The sequence below is a fragment of the Plectrocnemia conspersa genome, unplaced genomic scaffold (assembly GCF_051122295.1).
Source record: "Plectrocnemia conspersa isolate PC_06_02 unplaced genomic scaffold, ASM5112229v1 ptg000002l, whole genome shotgun sequence".
NCBI lineage: Eukaryota > Metazoa > Arthropoda > Insecta > Trichoptera > Polycentropodidae > Plectrocnemia > Plectrocnemia conspersa.
Window position 1 is genome coordinate 25,904,109 of NW_028277166.1, and position 23,167 is coordinate 25,927,275.

Genomic DNA, 23,167 nt, shown 5'->3' on the forward strand with positions numbered 1-23,167 from the left:
ATATATATAATAAGAGAAAAAGATTTTGTATTGTTATCCTTTGGACTATATATAAATTACCGGGCTTAGGATTTCATCGTTTTGAATGAATTAAATGTTTATGCATATATATTGAAAATTCAGTAAGCGTCTGATTATTTACTAGTGTTGATTCGACACAGAATCCTTAGTTTTAATAGTAAGGATTATTTCAATATAAAAGTGATTCAATTTTAGCGTTCTATATTATTATGAGCTTTAAACAACACATAGTGTTGTAGGAACCACGTGACAAAGTCAAAAGTATTTATTGCAAAGACGCATTGACCGTGAGAAAATGACTTGTTGCATAAGAGCCGTTTGACGTTTAATTAAAATTGAAATAAAATATTTCTAAAATTTCACATATTTTATGCTTATTTTATAATATAGTTTTACTATGATAACCTCGTGGAAATAAGCTATATATATGACGATAAAACGTATACACATACAAGTATAAAGAGCATTAAATTTCATACCATTTTATATATTTGAAGCGTTTGCTTTTAAGGTTATTGTTTATTGAATTTTAATAATCAGCCTTCTAATGAATCAACATGAAAGCCCCATTGTTAGGAATTTGCTGGAATTTATTTACATTTTCGTCTCAATAACGGCAATATATTATTTGTGTTATATAATTCACTAAATTAATTTTAAGCGACGAGCGAATATTGATTGCATTTTCGTGCCGGAAAATTGTTTTATATTAGCACAATTTTTTAATATGCGAACATGCAAATATTATTATACAACTTTAACAATAAAATATTTATATATTCCAGCACTCTTTGGAAAATTAAATAAAAATAAATACGAATTTTCTCACAATGTATACAAAAAGTAACAAGCTCTTTTAGAACTCACATTCACACTCAATATGAAAGATTTACGACAAAAGCTATAGCAATAAAACTCTATATAACTGAGTTATTTTCATTTGAAGTTATTGTATACGTACAAAATAAAATAATAACTTTATGGCGTGGTATATAATATTAGTATAATAAAAATATAACTTAATAATCATTTTTATTTATTTCTTAAATTAATTATTATAAGAAATGTACACCACATACAATTTAGAATGTGTTTAATTATATGTAGAGGTATTGCTTTAGTACGATTTCTCAACTCTATAAAAAAGGAATACGATATTTCTATTTACATTACCAGCGGGCGACGATGCGAAAATCGTGTTCGCATATCCATTTCGATTTATTGCCGTTTGGGTCCCTTTGCGCTCAGACCCTTGTTTACTCGTGGATCTAACTGATAATTTGCTTTTGGATCAATTTTTATTTGGGTATTCAATTAGCCTATGCTAGGTATTATTCAGACTTTTTTAAGTGGAATTTTTATGATATTTAAAGCCTGAAAATGGTAGAAAAACATTGATATTTGCCTTTCTAAAATATTGTAACCCTTTGCAAAAATGATTCATTTGCATTTTTATCTTGAATAAAATAAATTAAATTTTTAACTGAGCAGTTTATTGATGTGTCTGTCTTTCGAATATATTATAATGCATAGTTCATTTACACTGGGAAATCAGACATAAAAAGCATTTTGTTCGAATAAAATAGGTTTGGTATTTGATAAAAAAAAGTACAAAGAAGTCTGATCTGTTTGATGAATAGCAATAAATTTGAGTTTTCACCACTTTATTTTTCATTTGAATGGATTTTCAGGTGAATTAATTCAGAGGGCTAGACGATATGCAAAAATAAATTCTTTCAAAGGATAATACCACTAATCCTTAATATCATATAATATATAAAAAAATATTCGTGCATTATCAATGTAATGAAAAAAGATACATTACAGTATTCAAAATTTTTCTATAAATTTTCAGCTTAATAATTCAGCAAGAAAATATTTGAAACATATCTATAAGTGGGTTATAGATAGTTTTAGTTCATTGTTTAAGATTCAGTTTAAAAAAATAAATAAATATAACTGAAATTTCGCCACCTAAATAAATGAAAAAAAATATGATATTTTTTATATATAATTTTCAGTAAAATTTATTATCAGGAAAAATACTGAAAAAATATTTTTATAAATATATATATAATACAATAAATGCGTAATGCATTTTTAATTAATTAAAACTGAGCTTTGAACTTTACTTTATATTTAATTAAAAATAGTTAACTCAAAAATCTATACCGAAAATTGTGTTTTTCAATTTAATTATTATTTTTTTATAGTTTAAAATTCACATCTGGTCATTTTCCAAATATTTTTTACTATAATAATATTATTTATGGGTTTTAAGCCTAAAACGTAGCTAAGTGCATTACTTTGCTTATTTTAATTTAATAATATTTTGATAGAGCTTTATATGTATTTAAAATTACCTTTAACTTTACGTATAACCAGGTAAATTAATCTTTGCGTAAAAAAATCAAGTTTATTTCCAAAAAACATAATAAAAATTAATATGTATCGTATTTTAATATTTTATGTATCATGCGTGAAAACACATAAAAAAGTGTCTTGCTATAGAAATAAATTGTATGCAATTACTTCATAATAAATAAAATATCCTATGTTATAAAGAAAATCATAAATATAATCTTAAATAAATATGCACAATACGATACATGGCACACACGCGTCTGAATACCCGCGAGCGGTGCCCGCAGATCTAGCAGCCACCGAGTGTTTACGATTCCTTCCAACGTACGTGGTAAGGATACGGCGTACTTGCACGACGGTGTATATAACGCGATAAAAAACTGGAGTAGACACATTTGACTTCACTACGCATTTACGCTCAGACAAAGACAAACATTACTTTCAGAACATTCAGCTACCGACGACTTTAACTACCGATGCAGCCAAAGAACCCAGTAAAATTGAATCTAGTCATCGGTACAGATTTTTAGTCAAACACCTTCATAGTTTGGACTTCGGTCTCTCAACTTCAATCGTCGAATTGAATCAAGAATCTAGAAGTCATTTTAGAGCAGCTAAGATTCAAGATAAATGTTTGATTTTTTTATTATAGAGCTCGAGTTCATATTATAAAAAAAGTGCATAATCCTCAAACATACATTCATAATCTGATTTCAATGTAAAGCAAATGACTTTTTTATGAAGTTAGTAATAAATTTAGAAAATACAAATGGCACTCAGTTTTATTTGCGTTGTATAGTTTTACAAATAAATCAATGTTCTATAAGCAGACTATTTTGATTATATTTTACAGCAAATAAGTCACGACTTTACCAGCTGACCTTATCAATTACCCTAATCTATTGCCAGACGAATCGCGTAGGTTTTTGCGATTGTCCCCAATTGTCAGTCTGTAGGGAAAACCCAGCGGGGTGTATTCAATATATAGGTAGATATAAATATACTGTCACCGAAGGCAAAATCGATTATCACATGATGCGATATGACACAGTTAACCTTTTGACGATGGCGTAAATCATACTATATAAACATAATTAATAGAGACTTTAAGTATAATGAAAACCTTGCACATAATTATTTACCCCTTTGTGAAGGCAAACGAATATTTCTGGTATTAATAGCGTTTTAGATTATATAGAAAAATAATAGCGTATTATGTGGAGTGGTATATGAAGATTTATAGGGTATTAGTGTTATACCTTTTTGTTATTGAAAATAATGAGGTCGGTAAGATAAAATTTGTACGATATTATAATATAATACCTCTGATATTATATATTGTGAGAGTTGAAAAGTCGTTTGATAAAAGTTTTATTGTTAAAAGTTATGTTTTAATACGCAAAAAAGATTTCATCTTTTTGTTACAGTTTGTTTAAGTTATATTATTTTGTATTACATTGAGTATTATATAATACAAGTACAATCCCTAATATAAAGGATGTTTATAGTAGATTATCGTATAACGATTTATTTTATGCTTTGAATTATAGCTTGGTTATATTCAAAGTATCCTTTCTATTGTAACAAGCAAAGCAAGAAAAGTTTAAGCTATACTCCACTATTTATTATGTAACTATTACTGCTATAAAGTACATAAATACTACTTGTAACAAATATTATATAATTTATAAAATATATATATATATTTTTTTTAATATATTATATATTCGATTATTAATATCTATCATCGCATTTATATATTAAAATCAAAACAGAGCTCATTATGAATACATATCTTGTAAGAAAAGTACACACAAAAGAAACCATATTATTTTTATATTTAACTTTTAATTGAAATCGTAGAACCAAACAATTACTTCACCTTGCCTAAGGCACAAAAGTACTAATTTACGTATCTGTTTTTCCCAGACTACGTTTATATGTATATATGTATTACTTATAAATGTAGGAAATTCTAAAACTCGTTATCTCATTTAAATGAAATAACAAAAACAACAATATAACGGGAAATGCAATTAACGTCAACATAGAAAATTATATAGAATTAATTACTTTTAAGAACAGACTTTTGCGAGCCATCTGGTTTAATCTATACTATTATTTTATATACTACTCGTGTTTATAAAAGCAATTTCCATTATTATTGAGCTTTATGTATTTTCTTTCAGAGCTTTCATTTAAATATTTGTAAGTGATGCATCAATGATCAAAAGTATAAATTGGCTAGCTCCATTTAATTCATTGGTATTAAGTATATTGTTTTTTTGCAATATCTTATTTTAGCAGCTATTATTTAGTGCTAAGATTATATTTAGACAATTTGTAATTTTGAATTCAGTGAGATTTTTTTTAACTTTTAAATATACATATATAATTATATCATATGTATTAAAATATTTGGAACAAATTGACATTTTTACTTTTTCTCTTAGGTTCTTGAGATATGAAATTATTTTTTATTTAATAATTTTTCTTAAACATAAATTCACAATTAATTAACAAATTGACTTATCTCATGTTTAAGAATGAACTAGCGAGATTTTTACGTAATTTGTATTTTGTCCTAAAGCGTTAATCAATCGTAAACAGCTGAAAAAACTACCATTTATTTGGAAAGATGCGCGATAGACAATTCGTTCTACCATGAGCAAAAGAACTATTGTTATTTTCACGCTTTTATCAACGATCGCCGATAGTGACCATATGGTTTCATTTTTAAGGCGTAAACATATTTTGTGCGATACAATTGGCCCGCAACATCCTCATCTGTGATTCACAAGAGCTGTCTTAAATCAGCCATATAAAATATGTGACGCTTGGTCATATAGGGACGGAGGGGGCAAGCATAGAGAGAGGAAGAGAGAGACAGATGAAGAAAAACGATCCAGAGACTAAACACCAAGGAGTCACACCCAGTGGATGCTGTTTCCGAGTACTTTTTTCAATCCCGGGAGTCGGGATTAAAAATTCGTAAAATCCTGAAAACTTCCGAAAACCAAAAATTTTATGTATTTTAGTTAAAAATAATAGTAAAATAAAAACGTAATTATTTTTTATTAAGAAAAATTAAAATAAAAAAAAATATTTAAACATTTAATCTGGCTCTGTTTTTTATACTGGCTGCATTTAAAAAAAATTGTCAGATTATGTTTGATTCGTAATTTAATTTCATAATTTTTATTATTTTTTGTTAATTTATGTTTTAATATCAGTACATTTTATATGCGCCCACAAGCCATTTAGTTGGACAGCGCTGATGTAGATGATTATTTTGTAAAAATAAATGAGATTTAAAAGAAAAAACTTGCGGTTTATAAAGGAATATTATCATCAATATATAAATAATCGATGTTAAAACATTTTATTTTAAAAGTGAATCCCAGGAGTTGGGACTATAAAAATATAAAATTTTCCAGAGTTCCTGTGGGTTAAAGAACCCACAATTTACAGCACAAGGCGCATCAGGATCATCACAAGATCACATCATGACAGTCGGCAATAATTCAAATCGACACTCCAGCAAAGACTATCCGACTTTCATGAACAGATATATCGACTTCCACACCTAATAGCCAGCTACATTTCCATATATATATGTGTGGTATTTTATGGTGACCGGATTATTGCGCAAACGAAAATTGCGCACACAAAAATTTCACACTGCGATTGTTTGATTGTCAAATATATCTTAACTCTTTTATATTTTTCTCTATTTTTCAGTAAATAAATTGTGTAATAATAGGAAATGTAAGTGTATCATACCAAGAAAAATTATTACCATAATTGTAAAATATTTTTAAAACATGATATTCCTAAATTACAATCATATTAACATCTGTTATATATACAGACATTATTTTTTTAATGTATACATATATATAGCCGTGTTCTTAAATATAAATATGTATACATATGTGTAGTAATATCATATATGAACGAAAATTTTCGCTGCGCGCAATTTTTGTTTGCATAATAATCACGGAACCGTATTTTATATATTATTTATATATATAGTTAATTAAAATAAACGTTTACCAGATTTTCTGGTGTTTAATTTGACTGCAGTCATAACCACTAATGTAAGATAAAAGAGGCTCTATTAAAGAATGTCATTTTTGCAGATTAAGTCAGAGTAGCAGTCATGATTCGCAAATAAATATGGGTTTCCGCCGCAAATGGCTTGAAAAATGATTGCCATTCAAACACAGTTACTTTTCTTTTTCTAAGTAACTACCCAAAAACTACCATTTTGTAATTGGCCGTCCCACCGAAAGGGGTGAAAAAAAAAATTTACAATGAACGGAGCCATGGGTTTAAATACAGGAATATGAGCAACTAAAGATCATTTATTTAGAAACTTTCTCAGAGATTTTACTCTGACACTTTGAATTTTAATAACTAAGTAATATAAGTCAGCACTAACCAATAAAGTCTCTTGTCGACCTTATCCGACCTTAGGGTTCTCGGTCACGATTAGTAATGTGGTCTTCCGGCATTATTATCTATGTTAGAGACAGAAACTTTAAGAGCTCTTTAACTTGGACGTACGATCGGACGTTCGTACGATCTTTAACCATGAGGAAACTGACCCAACTTCAGATTATTGAAGATCGCAGAAGCTACCGCTTCTATCTTCTCATTCCTTCCTTGGTCATCTATAATTGAGCCCACTTTGGAGACACCTGAAGCCAATGGACGCACCCATAGAAAAAATATCACGTATGATTAACATTATATCTGACGATCATAATTGTTGTATGTAAAAATAAAATAAACAGCCAAGTACATTTTTGATTGAATAAATAAATAACGTAACTTATATGGCCAACCATTAGAGAAATAGATCCAATATAATGGGGTCATTGTATATAATTTTAAGGGATATTTTTGACAAATATTTTGGATAAATTCAGCACTTAGCTGGTCTTTCCGTTCACCGGATTTAACACTCCTTTGGGGATATGTACTGTATGTTAATAAACCTAGAATCATTGAACAGCTAAAAGAGAATATTCGAGACGAGACTCTGACAAGTGTCATGGAAAATGCACTTGAAAGAGCTTAACTTTGTGAAGTAAAAAATACCGGTCACTTAATACAAAGTGGTTAAAAATACTTTGAATGAACCTAAATTTAGTACAGTTATATTTATTTTATACTCCTTGATAGATTTTTCGTTACTATGGTTGCTATGACTAACATAAACACGGTAATTTTTATTATATTCTGATGATATACAAATATTCAAAACCATTAAAACGATTACTGATTCCTCATAAAAATGTTGTGAAGATAAGCTTCGATAAATCGTAAAAAGTTCTGTCAGATTGTCCTACGACCAAAGCATAGTAATTTTTTATTAAATTATCACATGACAATTTTATATATTATATATCGTACAATTATTATTGTATTAATTTTAAATAGCATTTGCAATGCTTACTGAGAAAATGTATTAAAAATCACATTGTATATTCTGATGTGTGTTTTGTACAAATTCGTTAGAAACATTCATTCATTTAAAATTTACAAGCTCAGCTAACAGGGCGAACACTTTTGGGACTCCTATTACACAAATGAAAAATTATTTACGTATCAGTGGAAATGGTTACTCGTAGTGGAAACTTAAGATCAAAAGTACATCCACGAATTCCGAATCGATCTATTTGTTTTCCATTATTGTTTATTCACAAGACTTGACGGATAATGTGGAAATTCGACTCGTCACAATGATGGATGCGCCTCGGGATATTGAATCGAAAGCATGGGAGAGAGAGAGAGAGAAAACTTATATATTACTACATTGCAAATTCTTGTGAGAATACATCCGCAGCGCGTTAGTATATGTATTCTAATTCGCAGAAATTCAATTTTGCACGAGCGTCTCTGTTCTTGCGTATACGTGGAATAAATTATTATCTACCAAACTCTTGAATTGAGAGCATTTTTGTGTTGCACAGAAATATGAGCTAATTAAATCTTTGAAATGCGCTCATTTGGCAGTACCATAGAGCAGAAGTTAAACTAGGTGACCCACTTAAAAACATTAACTTTTCCGCGATCTAATATTTGTGAAGACGTTAAGGCGATACTATTTTAATTGACTATAATATCATAATATATTCACTGACTGACCTCGTTAAAAGCACTTGCAAAACTTTCTTATAGTAAATGAAAAAACTTATAGTAAATGAAAAGTTTGGCAAATAGAAGAGAGTAAAAAACAATTATCACTTCTAAGAAGTCAAAAATCCACGTCAAAAGCAATAAAGTCGTGCCTTTGCCGTCGTAGTGTGAACGTTCGGTTATTTAGCGTTCATATTATATACTAACAATAAGTGAGAAGCAAATGAAGCACACCTAAACTAAATTTTGACCAATAGGAGAGCATAAAAATCAATTATACCTTCTTAGAAGTTAAAAATCCACGTCAAAAGCATTAAAATCGTGCCGTTGCCGTCGCAGCGGTTCATATAAAAAACTTTGTACTGCTTACACTACACTCTCTGGAAGTTGTCTGAACCGAAGTTCAACTGAAGTCGGCCAAAGTCGTCGACTTCCGAGTAGCGGCCATGCTGCAACAAATTTCATATGCCTTACGGACGGCGGGCGTGAATGACGTACGCACGGCGTCATGTACAGCTGGCATATTTGCGCGCGATCGAAAAATGTGCCAAATAATCGCAATTTTTAAATTGTCATATTATTAAAATTACGCTAATGATAATTATAAAAGTTTGTGTGGGCCAATACAATATCAGTGAAAAATTTTCAGTCGTAAATATTCAATTTACGCAAAATCTTTGTCGGCTTTTGCAAAATGCCATAAGGCATAAAAATGATACTTCAGAATACTAACACCACATCTGTGACTATCCTAGAATTTGTCGTCATCGATTCTATATAAGAATTCGTTATGGTGTGACATTTATATAAACCAATCTAGGAAAATACATAAGGATATTCGAAACGATTTTTTTTAACAAAAGCATGTACCACTAATTATTTTTTAATTATTCAATTTTATATGAAAAAAAAAATATAATAACAATACCTGTTAGAAGAATATACTATCAAAAATATAATTAATCGCATTTTGGTGCCCTAAAATAATAAAAGATGTCAGTAAGAGTCTGTTGAATTCCCCGATAAGCATGTGGTATTATAACTTGACCACGTGATCACGATGCAGCACTCGACGTGTTTGTTAACCATAGGAAGCCTACGCGCATACTGAAATTGAACCAAGCTACTCGTTCTATCTCAGTTTGAAAAACCATATCATTATCTCTCTCACTCTCGTCACTTAACACGCGAGAGAGTGAAAGGGGAAGTATCGCACCGCTCGCGCTCGAAAGTGCAGCTCCGACTTCGGTTCGTTTGCCGACAATGTTCGGAAGCGCTCAAAGCTGGCTAAGTCGACTGAATTACCCCCACTTTACCTAACTTTCTCGGTAACCTCGGACAACTTCCGAGAGATTTTAGAGCGGGCAGAACCGAACTCGACCGAAGTAACCCACTATATTCTCCGTCCTTGGCCAACCTTGGCCAACCTTCAGAGAGTGTAGTGCAGTCATAACATATAAGTATTATTTATTATCATAAATTACTCGAGAAAATGACAATTTTTTATTCCTCGAGAATTCTGATAAAATATTTTTATGCTAAAATTTTATATTCATATTTTTAAATGGTTCGCAACTGATGCAATATTCAAAATGAGTAGTGGTTCAAATTCGCTAAATTCATGGCTGCATTCAGAGCAGGTAGTGAGAAAAGGGACAGAGATTTTTGATTAACACTACGACACCATTGTTTGGCAATATGATTTTTGTAACTGACTCTTGGAATAACGATTAGTAAACATTTATTCCCGACTTTTTGAGTCAACAAAGAATTTCAGGATCAGTTGCTTTATATATATAAGTCAATATATTTATGTTATTGCTATATAAATTCGACGATACAACGTTGTCATTATTTGAGAAATACAAAGGCAAATATCATGTAATAGAAAGTAAACGTCAATTAGACAGAATAATAATAATATCATAATAATTATAATATTATTTACAGAACAATACTATTATCATAATTACGTACCTGTTTAAATAAATCTAAGATGAAATCAGTAAAAATATTTTCTTTATACAAAAATACATACTGTAATAATATAAATACATATATTATATATATATCTTTATTTGCCCAAATTTCTGATTTCTCAAGAAAAGGAAAACACTAATCTTAATGTAAGTACTAATAAGGTTAACTGTTTTGGCTTATACATAATAATCTTCTTTACTACTAATTAAATCGGTTAATGTACAAATATGGTATGCGTGTATTTGAGATATATAATACATTTTATAATCCCGCAACAAGCTTAATAATATTTTATTAATAACTTTTTAATGATTTAATAATAAATTTGATTAATATATACTATATATTTGCGTAAAAGATTGTAAAACTACTAGATAATATACTTGTTAATTGATTGTCACCCATACACCAGATGACGTACACGAGGGTAGCGAAGATGGATTATACGGCCTAATTGGTCCAATTAAATCCGATCACTATTTGTCAAAGCTGATCGTATTAAACATGTTTGCAGAACTCAGACTCACTCACTCGCATTAAAGACTCTTTATATACTCTTCATTTCATTTTAATAGCGAATAAATTTCATCTTTAAGGACTATACTTTAAACAATAATTACCACTCCCTATCATTACGATTTATATGGACGCTCATACATTAGACACAAACGCCTGACATTGAGTCTGATCTAATATATATATCTATATATTTTCATAAATGTAATTATTCTGCAATAAAAAAATTAACTAGATAGATACAACTTGATCCTAAAACCCGAAAAATGTAACCATTTTGTAATCAAAATAGTAAGGTTATAAAATATATTGTAACTAATAAAACTTATAAAATTGATACACGCATAATCCATCTTTCCTTGACATCCGTCCATCATAATTTATCTTACATGTTTATTTTTATTAACTGCTCTGCTACTTTTTGAAGCAATATTCTTTGCTAAAAATAAGTTGGTTGCGCAATAAATTAGGCAACACTAATGTGTTCTATGTATATAATTTTCTTGTAATCTATATTTAACATATTGATTATTCTACTTTTTTTGACATTATATAAACTTACACCAATTAATTGTATTAAAGTATTTATAGCAAAATTAGTTAAAAAACCTTTAAGCACTTTTAAGATTTTACGAACACATATTTATACTAAATATTATTTAAAATCTTCAATCAATAGCTTTCATCTAGTTACAAATTAGGTCTGCTGAGAGGGGAGGGGGAGGAGACAAGCACCCGGGGCCCATTCCCCTTGAGGGGCTTAACTCTGGAAAAAATCATAGCAAGAATATATTTAAAAGAAATTAAAAACCGACCTCAAATAATGAATCTGAACAAAACTGAGATGTACCTATATACTAATGTATTTCAGATATAAATTCATTTAGCCCATTTTTATACATATTATACAAGAAATAAAAGGAGCGAAACATTGCCTTCAAAAGCACCCCTTTTCACAATAAAAATTATGATCCAAAGGGATGGATTGTATTTTTTTACGCGGCTCCGTTTGTGTTAAAATTTGTTTGTAAATTATTGTGGATTTTAATGCTCTTTGAACGTTTAAAAATATTAGGCACGAGAGGAAATATTCAACGAATGTAAATTAGTAGCAGTAAATTTAGGTATTTTAGGTTTAGGTTAAGGAAGAAGCAAAGAAATAACGAAATATCAACAACAGCACAAGCTGCATTATATAAATTTGCAAGCTGCATTTAATGTCTTATAGATTATATTATTAATAATTTGACAACAGATTTAATGCAAAAAATAATTAGTTTCATGTGGTTTCATTCAGTTTCATGTGGTTATTCCTAAAAAAAATCTAGAAAAAACAGTCTCGAATCTATCCCTAAAATATTTTTCAAAATATGTCATTTCAGTAAAATAATATAACATAATACATTTTCATTAGTATATATATTTTTACCAGTGAAAATATAAATGTTACAGCGAATGTGTATTTTTTGGTAAAGTTATATTTTTACTAGTTAAATCCAAATGCATTTTCACTAGTAGATATATATTTCTACTAGCAAAAATATATTTTAACTGATAGTCTCTAATATGCTGCTCTAAAATGACTATGAAACTCAAGTTGACAGTTGCGAAACGTACATTTGCTGTTCAAACCCAAACCTAACCTAATGAAAGTTTTAATACTAATTATTGTTTTAGAACTTTCATTAGGTCAAGTTCAAAATAAAAACTAATCCAATTCATCTCTTAGGGGAAAATGAGTATAGACAGACATCGCATTTCACACATTGTTCCACAGTTTGCCTGCATTTCGATATTACATTTTGTTTTAAAATATGATAGCTATCCTTAACGATATCAATATGGACTTCTTATATAAAAGAGCTGATCAAAGTATTTTTAAACCGAATTTTGGTCAATAGGTGAGCGCAAAAGACAATTATCACTTCTCAGAAGGCAAAAATTCACGTCAAAAGCAATAAAATCGTGTCGGCGCCGTCGCAGTGGGAACGCTCGGTAACGAGCGTTCCCACTGCGACGGCGACGGCACGATTTTATTGCTTTTGGCGTGGATTTTTGACTTCTGAGAAGTGATAATTGTGTTTTGCGCTTTCCTATTGGTCAAAATTCGGTTTAGATGTTCTTTATTCGATTTTCACTCGTAATATTGATATAAAATTTTTAATATATGCGCACGATTTTATTACTTTTGACCTGGACTAGAACACTGAGCAGCAAATAAAACACGACTAATTATCAGATAAATATTATGTGTACATTTTAATAAATTTTAATGCCAAATAAAAACATTTCGCTTAAAATATGATTTCAGCAAATATGTCACAACGGTGGCTAATTTTTATATTTATTTGTAGCATAGAAAGGGTTAAATCGTACCTATTATTATTTATTCGAGATATATTCACTATATGGCAACACTGAGCAGTAAAGAAAACACGACTAATTATCAGGTAAATATTATGAATTAATATTTTTAATGCCCAATTAAAATATTTAGCATAAAATATGATTTCAGAATATATGTCGCAACGGTGGCTAATTTTTATATTTATTTGTAACATAAAAATGGTTAACTCGTACCTATTATTATTTATTAAAAAATTATATTACGATGTTAAAAATAATATAAAATGCCATTTTTGTCATGAGACCCTGTATATTATTAGAACTATACTACTATAATATGACATCTTGTCTTTGACCGTTGATCTAGAAAATTCGTTCCAGTACGCTAGAGCTCACAGTACGAGAGCTTTCAGCAAATCGATTATTCTTGTAGTTATCTTTTCAAAGAGAACGTGTCGGTTCCATCGCTTTTTAATTTGTTTTTATAGCAGGATATAATAAAAATAATTTTATTAGAACTGCGTCATTATGTACTATTAACTATTATGCCATGAAAAAATATCACAGTAAAATAATCAAACTAGAATACTTTTTTGACTCACTGTATTTCCGTTAATACATGCGGTTTTAATTAGCCCTGATCCGGCCCTGCGTATATCCATATGCAGTTATATTATACAAATACGACTGTTATCTACTTAACCATAAAAAACTCGTATTCGACATTGTTAGATAATGGACACTCGTGCAATGGTTAATTATGTAGATTATTATAGAAATGCACGCATTATTATTTCACGTTTTATTTGTAAGCTTAGTAATTTATATGTTACATAATGTTTTACAAATAGAAACGCTTCTTTCAAAATTATTAGATCATGGTATGGAACGATCTTTTAAGTAATATTAAAGAAAATTGAGGTCATTTTTTCTTTGACATTAAACAAGTTCGTGACAAAGTAACATTGTTGAATAAAAATGGCGCACTTAAAGTAAGTGTATTTTAACCATGAAAAGCAATATGTAAATAAATTATAAAAATGTAAAACTTGAAGGAGATTTTTTATTATTATAATAATAATATTCAGCAAACCTCAAAGAGTAGCATAGTAATTAGATTCTTTAGTACACCTCTAAAGGATTATAAAATAGGAAATATTATTTTTCAATATATGAAAATTAGAGCAAAATATACTAATAATAAAGACAAACTTAACACGCAACGCGTGTTCTCCCATTCATCCACCATTCAATGCGTTTAATTGACTTTTAATCTATAGCAATTTGATTATTGTTTGGTAATTATTATATTATGGCATTTTCTTCACATAAACATTTAATTTTTTTTAATGAAATAGATTGCGCAACACTTCACAAATTTAGTTGCTTACAAAGTAATATACATTTTGAATTGCATCTAATTGTAGCCTCTCGAGTGTAACTTTATTATGTTTCAGCTGAATTAATGTGCCCTTCTGAAATGAAAGGTTTCCCACTCTTATATCACTTCATTTTCAAAGTGGCAATGGCTGGAATATGACGCTAAAGCTAATTTATAAATCGAAAATTCTAATAGTGACTAAGTACGTTTCTTTCGCGTGTTTGTCAAACGAAAATTTAATCGAAAGAGACTGTACCTTATACATTTTTTAACAAGCTTAATACATATTCATGTTTGTAAATGCGTCTCGAGGGGATAATAATAGGAAATTTAGAGATGAATTCTCCTCCAATGACCCCATTTGGTCCATTTCACGCGCGATCGCTCAGGGTTGGACTCGGACGTATTTTTGTTGGAAAACATTTCTTTTTCACTGACAACACACTGGGTCAATGTTGCATAAAATTAACGGCGGGGGTTGAAATTCATTCGATTTACGCATGGTTGCATCTTTTTAGAACTTTAAAATGGGATGCTTTGAAAAGCAATATGTTGTGCATAATACTAATATATGAAGTCAGATTTCTTGTGATATGTGAAAATTATCCGGAATGAAGGAGAATAATAATAATGTATAGAATGATATTACGTTATAAATTCCTCTCGTCTTGTTTGACCTATTTTCAAGATATTGTAAATTCTTGCATGTGGATATCGTAAATATGCATTTGATGGCTGTAATTGTGATGGCTGAATAAACTTGTACAATATTTATAATTTTAAGATCATTCTGACCATTAAAAAAAAATGGGACCACACACACGATGGAAGAGAGACTGTGATCAAATAATTGCGTCAGTAGGTGTAAATATTGCACCACTACCTTATATCACATCCGTTCTGAGACATTAATCACCCATAAGTACCATCGATAAACACTACTCTTTGTGTGAAAGGACGTGCGCTAGACAATATTGTTCTTGCACTCTTTATTAACAACCAGAATGGCCATCTAAACCATTGATTTTTACGCGTGAACATATTTCAGGGAGTGTCCAAGAAGCTATGCAATTGGCTCGTAAATATCTTTATCTGCGACACACCAAAGCTGGCTCAAATCAGCATTTTAAAAGATATGACGCTTTTTAATACAAAGGAAGATAATTTACGGATACTACATCGACACGAGAGAGAATCGCAAAAACACATCTAGACAAATCCACTAAAATCACAGCTGACAATAATACAACTCGATACGCCAGCGAAGACTTTCTCACTTCTAAGATTTACTATTTCATTTACATGCCTTTATATATGTTTATAAAATACTGCTAACAGATTTAATCTGTAAAATTTACATTTACTATTTCTCGCTAAATCATTTAGTTCAAAACACGAGCAATTTTTTAAAATTATGTTCCTTCTACCATTAAAAAAATTATATTTATTATACTTATTTATACAAATTCAAATAGATTAAATATGTATTTTATATCATAGTATATGAAAATCGCTCTAAATAATGAAATTAAAAATGGATTCTGAGCATTTTGTTAAAACAAAATCAAGGTCAAAATAACGTAATCTGTATGGTCTCGACTGGTAACATAGAGGCCGCGGGCTCGATCCCCAGCAACAGACTGGAATTTTTATTTATAAAAATTTGCTATTATTAAAAACCAGCACCTGCATCTATTGATTATAAATTAAATTACACATATTAATTTATAATTAATTATATAGATATCACCGATTCCTAGACTGAAATGTCTAGTGGTATTAATACTTAATTATGTCTGATTGACTTACTTAGTTGCTACAGATTTAACCCATTGTAACGCATTGGGCTTATGCCTATCAGGTTACAAAATACAAAATATACACGCTAATAAAAACATTTAGTATAAAATATAAAAATTAATAAATAAATAAAGTCAATATACAATGCATCATAATACGTCAATAATACAGAACTATTTTTTTAATCAAATTTTATCTTCTTATATATTACAGTGGATGTGTATTTTCAGTGAAGTTATATTTTTACTAGTATACATATAATTTCAATAACTATTTCAGTGAAATCGTATCTTGATACATTGTCACTAATAAATTTATATTTTTACTAGCGGAACTATAATTTAGTTGATAGGTGCTAGTGAAATTATACGATACTCTAAAATATATATGAAATTTAATTTGCGAGTTGCAAAACGGATTTTTTTTATCAAACCCAAACTAATATGAACAAATTTACTTAACTAAAGTCTAAACACTTTCGTTAGTCTTAGAACTTTCATTAGGTCATGTTGAGTTTAGTTAATTATTTGGTTTGAACAGCAAATGGACGTTTAATAACTGTTATAGTAAATGTTTATTTTTCAGTGAAGTAATATTTTCACTAGTATACGTATAAAATATTTTTTGCTAAAAAAATATTTTGTACGTATACTAGTGAAAATATTATACTAGCTAAAAATTTATATTAATATGTTTTTTATTTTTTCAGTTATGTGAATATATAACAGTTATATTATATGTAAATATATTATATAAATATCTGGAGTACCTCAAAATAGAATGACCGCCGTACATGTACGGCGATACTCCTCAAAGGGTTAAAAGCCAACTCTTATATATTTTTTTACACGTATCATGCCTGTCAAATGACAGTTAAGAGTAGTATATAATTTCGCTAGCACTTATCAGATAAATTATATTTTCACTATTATAAATATATATCAATCGGTGAAAATGATTTCATTGAAATGCCAGTTACAATATATTTTCAATGGTGATACACATAAACTGTAATATATATAACAATAGCAAGAACATCTAAATATATTACTGTAATGTACAACAATATTTCAAAAAAACACCTGTCAAAAGTATTTATAACTAGTTTAATACTTGTTTAAAAAACATTGAAAATCTAACCAATATATGTAGTGAATACAATTAAATTGTTTGTTGAAAAAAATATTACATAAATATTTAATTTATCTACAGTTAAAATACTATAGAAAAAAAATCGATTATACTTATGAAAATCTGTTTATCTAAGAATAATAATGACACTTTATTTTTATACGTTATTTATTTTATATAAATAGTTTAAACACCGTAGTGTAAAAATTTTGTTTGAAATTGACTCACATTATTAACATTGATTTATAAATAATTATGTGTATTTTTATTTCTACATTTAGTAAGCAGTTAAGTATTTTCGCGATTATTTCTAATCCAGATTGATTTATTTTTAATAAATAAAATAAATAAATATATTTTTATTGTATTGATTGCTTCATTATTAGCGTTTTAGCATCAAATAAGTGGCATTGAAATATAACTGTCAGATATTGTGTCCAATGTAAATTTTACCGCTTTTCTAATTTATTTGAAAAAATATTGGGCCTTGGGTGACAGAGCTCTTAAAAACAATTTAAAAGCTGTAATTTATTTCAATAAAGTGTATGTATTTAAATATATAAATAAATACAAAGTATTGTATTATACGGTATATACGTAAAAACTTTTTTTTTATTTCAATTACTACATTGCAAAGAACGACTCTTTTATGTACATTTTTCTTTCGTGAGTCCGCAACAATAGAGTTTCCTCTGAGAAAACGTAAATCTTAACAGATTAGCAAAATAAAGCAACTAGTTTATAGTCTTCTGAGAATTTAAATTTTACCTAGTCAACGACTTGAAAGGATAATTCCGCTTAATGCTATTACACTCTTACTAATTTTAGAAAAAATACATACAATATTAATTTACTAAATTATAATTTATATTATATTATTAATTACCCTTTAATAATAAAATTCTATTATACTTTCATAGGCAATATTAAATAACTATTAAAGCAAGCATAAAAATAACAGTTTCAGTTAAAATATTTTTTCTAATGAAAAATTAATAATTTTATCGAATAAAATGTTATAATTATGTTATAAAACAAACGTTTAAACGAATAAAGTTATGCGAGTCTCTGAACCAAATATTCCATGCTCCGTAATTTTGCCATTTTTTATTCTACATAAATTATAATAATCAACAACTCGAATATTTTAAAAAATAATTAAATTAAAATTTTTTGCTTAAAAGAGGCAAATACTGTTTTTAATTATTCAGCAAATACAAATGGAAAGCAATATAATTAAAACAGAAGATTAACAAAAAATATTAGCAGAAGAATTTCTGATTAAAAAATCGACTATGACGTTAATTATACAAACGTAAAAGTTCGATAATGACGTTTGCTAATAAATGTGTACATTATTAGTTAATGATTCTATTTAAATTTCATATTTATACTAAAGCATATATATATTTATTTTACTGCAACTTGTAAAGTATATTATTAATAATTTCAGTATTTTATTTTAAGCCATTTACTTTATTGTGTATAAAAATGTGCTTAGTATAATTTTTAATTAAATATCTATTACCATTTAATAAATAAAGCACATAGGGACTAAACATTTTTTTTCATTAAAACCTGTCTTAAATCGGAACACTTTATTTACGAGTATAAACACGCAAATCTGTGACTAACGCATGAAGTTAGTCACGAGTAAAGAGCGATTATTTGGTTAAATGTATTAAAGCCATTTTAATATTTATATATTTGTGGCAGACGTTGGGCAAACAAAATAAATACGCTTCTTGAAATTAAATTTACAATACTTTCGAATGTATCTCAGAACCACATTAAAACTGCTTTTTAAGAACAATAGGACCAGATTTTCGTAATTATATCTTACAATAAGAGTGTTTCAGAGAAACCCCATTTCTTTGCCAAGCGCCAGGGATATCAAGAGTTTTGAGCCACGCCGAACAGTTGATCTTGGGTCATCGACCAAAGCAGAAAGTTAGCGTAAATATTTTTTCTTGGTCTGACGCCCTTGATTTATCTCCCTCTCATATTGAAAGTCTATAAAATCACCGCTGAATTCACAGGAAGAAGTCCACCTTAGAGAGTTGGCCAGGAGTATAAGCCTATATTTATGGTATCCTCTGTAAGATGTGCTCTATACTGAGTCTGTAACATACAGAGCTGCTTCCACAAAGTATGGCCCTATTTACACTGCGCCACTTTGAGAATTACCTCATTCGCTTACTCCGCCTACCAACAGCCTCTAGAATCTAGAGTCTAGATAAAACATCGCTAAGGGTATGTGCCCTTTGATAATGTGCTCCGTAAACCGAAAATTATTTATTTGATACTGTAATTCTATAATGGCTTAAATTATGTTTTTATCAGCAATCCAAGAACCTCAGATTTTTTCAAGAAATAAATAATGAAATATTCAGATGAAAAATTGCTAGCAAAAATATATTAACCCATTGCAAAAGGATTTTTTAGCTAGCCTTATCCACCATATTTTTTTTAAATTCGCAGCTATAAAAAATGTTTGAAGATGGAAAGAAACTATGTGAAAAGCTTCCATACATTTTTGCAACATAAGGCCGATTAGAGTACTAGAGAAAATTATTAATAATTTTTAGCTATTCAAATACTTCCGTTCTATATTAAAAGTTTTCAAAAAAACAAACATCTGGCAAAGAATCACCCTTTTTATGCAGTGCTTGTAAAACATTTAAAAATATTCACACAAATTTAATTATATCAAAAAAATGCTGTATTAAAATCAGCAAATTTATCGAGAAAAAAAATACTTCTTGAGAAGAAACACTACACATGCGTCATTGCATACATTGCTATAGCATATTGCGTATATAATATATAATTTTAATGACTATATTTCAGTTAGTTCAGATCAGATGTTGAGTTTTAATGCATTAACATAAAATATAAGTTTTGTCTAAATTCATTGATGTTATTTTTATTACAAAGCAGTGCTTTAAATTAAATATTAAGAGACAGATATGCAAAACTGAAACAATTTAATGGAATCTTGAATTATTTATGACTCAAGAGGCAATGAAATATAATTGAATTTTTAAGACGTGTAAATGAAGCTGAACCATGATAGCGTAGTATAAACGCGAACCTAATATTAGTGGCAAGATATACGATACTGTAACAAGCGACATTTCAAGTGAATATTTAGCATATACGAGTTTTACCAATACAATAATATTAAGGTATTTGCCTAAATGGAATCATGAATATATAAACTTACGTATGTATATGTACATATTTATATTAATTTTTAAGCTGTGTGTTTGCATTTGCATTAACATTTTCGTGTTAACCCAAACGTGTGTAATCACTTTGTGTTTACACATGCAACCTTAACTGCATGCTGATATCAGAAACACGCTTTTATCGCGGCTGAGGGTTAAAAGGATTTCAATTACAGCGAATCGTGACTATATCACGCACACACATACGACCTTTGAAAAACCCACATGTGTGATTAGCTTTTCCGCACGGTTCAATGATGATTGAATGCCAGCCCTTTGTGTTTTTAAACAGTCACTTCCTATTTTATTTAAACATTTTTAAGGTCAACACATCACTTTCGTTCTTTAGTAATATAATTTAGATAAATAATTAAATTTAATGAATATTTTACAATTAATAAAATAAATTACACTGATTGGCAGAATATGGTTTTAATCTGGCATTGATTAGGATAGCAACTCCATGTTAAATATGAAAATTTATGGTAATAATAAAAATAATTCGCATATAGACAGGGTATTTTAAATACAGAATTTATCAATAGATATCTCATTTAAAGCTGGTATTTTGCCATTAAAGCAAAATATTTTTTTTTTGTAAATATATATAAGCTAATTTCAGTTTTGAACGAAATCAAAATAATTTAAAATTATATATCTACGACTGATTATAATGTATCATATAATATTACATATACTATGATAGTACGTATACAATAAATAGAGTTCATTATTATCAGCTATATATATATAAAAAATATTACTTAAAATATATATAATACAGAGAGAAAAAAATATTAGCATGCATTGAGAAAGTCCACAGCGGCACAGTATTACTTCAAAAATATAAGTAATTTCTGAAATTTCAGCAATTATAAAGCGTTTTTAAAAATACTATACATTATAAATATTTGTGTAAGCAAAAGTGAATTTCAAATATTTTTTTAGCAAAATCAACGCTATATTAAAAAGTTATACAGCGAAAATTTTTTTGAAAAATTACAATAAATTTAAATAAAGATTAATGATAAATTAAATCTTAAAAATTAAACCGAATATGGCACAAAATGTCACACATGCAAGGATGATATTTATTATTATTTTATTCATAAATAAACATAATATTCGAATAGGCTTTCCTTATCGCGACACTATTAATGAGTTGTATGCGTCATGTGGCTTTTTTATCGTACCAGTTGCGATTACTTGTTAACTATATTTTGTACTGTATATATAATACATATACTAAAAATACAGTTTCTATTTTTATATGAAATGATAGGGATTACTGCATAATTTTATATATGATAAAGGACAAAGTTGTGCCATTAAGATCTAAGATATTTATATAAATATTGTATTGTTTATTATTATTATGCTAATATACAGCTACATAAAATAAATAAACAGTTAAAGTTATAATGTACGTTTTCACGTGCAAAACTTTCATGATTAATTCGTAAAAGTTTTCTTTTGAAAGAAGCACTTCAAAACCCTCTTAAAGTTAAAGAAGCTGTTATGAATCCATGGTGTGATAATAAGGCAAAGTTAATTTAATTTTATAAAAATAGATTTTTATGGTGACATTTACTTTTATCACAATAACAAATACTCACTTGGCTCTCAGGGACAGTTGTCTGTCGTTTGGACACACGTATTTGTTTCCCGATCCAGTTTGAAGGCTCATCGTGTATCTGTTGTCCGAGATTGAATGTGACAGATGTCAGAATTTTGTGTCAGGGAGGATTGACAAGCACTGGTCTGCTGGGTTCCGAAGTCGCTAATACACTGACGCCCTACAAGTGGTTTTGCCCGTTCAGCCCCCATCTGTTTATAACAGATCGATATGAGGCAAAGCGACCCATATACGCTGCGATTGAAAAATCAGGGGATTCCTAAATCGTCAAGAATCTGTTTTTGATAAAAATATATTTAGATATAAATTATATCGCATTCACTTAAATTAGATTTTTTATGTAATCATTGAAACATATTTTAATGAATAAGCAATGAAATTTTAAAGATTGATTTATGTTTGCCAAAATTATACATGCTTTTTGTATAGTGTAAATGAATTTAAATATAAATTAAATATATGATATTTTTTGTGAATATACCATGGCAATAATATAATAGGTATTTTCCTGTATTATGCACGTGCAAATAATAAACACCGTTTTAGCGACCTTTCCAAAAAGATTTAAGTTGCCTAGCGATGTATCTTTTTTCCTAAACAAGCAACCACTTGTAA

The 23,167-nt window shown here is 28.7% G+C and overlaps 1 protein-coding gene across 1 annotated transcript in view; it reads right to left on the reverse strand.

The window, feature by feature from the left end:
- Positions 1 to 22,721, reverse strand: part of Rph (Rabphilin) — a 33,252-nt gene extending 10,531 nt beyond the window's left edge. Inside the window, exon 1 of the mRNA XM_088205398.1 lies at positions 22,533 to 22,721. Within this exon, the coding sequence (XP_088061524.1) occupies positions 22,533 to 22,603 (71 nt within the window). The 5' untranslated portion in view covers positions 22,604 to 22,721. The remainder of the gene's footprint in view (positions 1 to 22,532) is intronic.
- Positions 22,722 to 23,167: the final 446 nt, after the last annotated feature.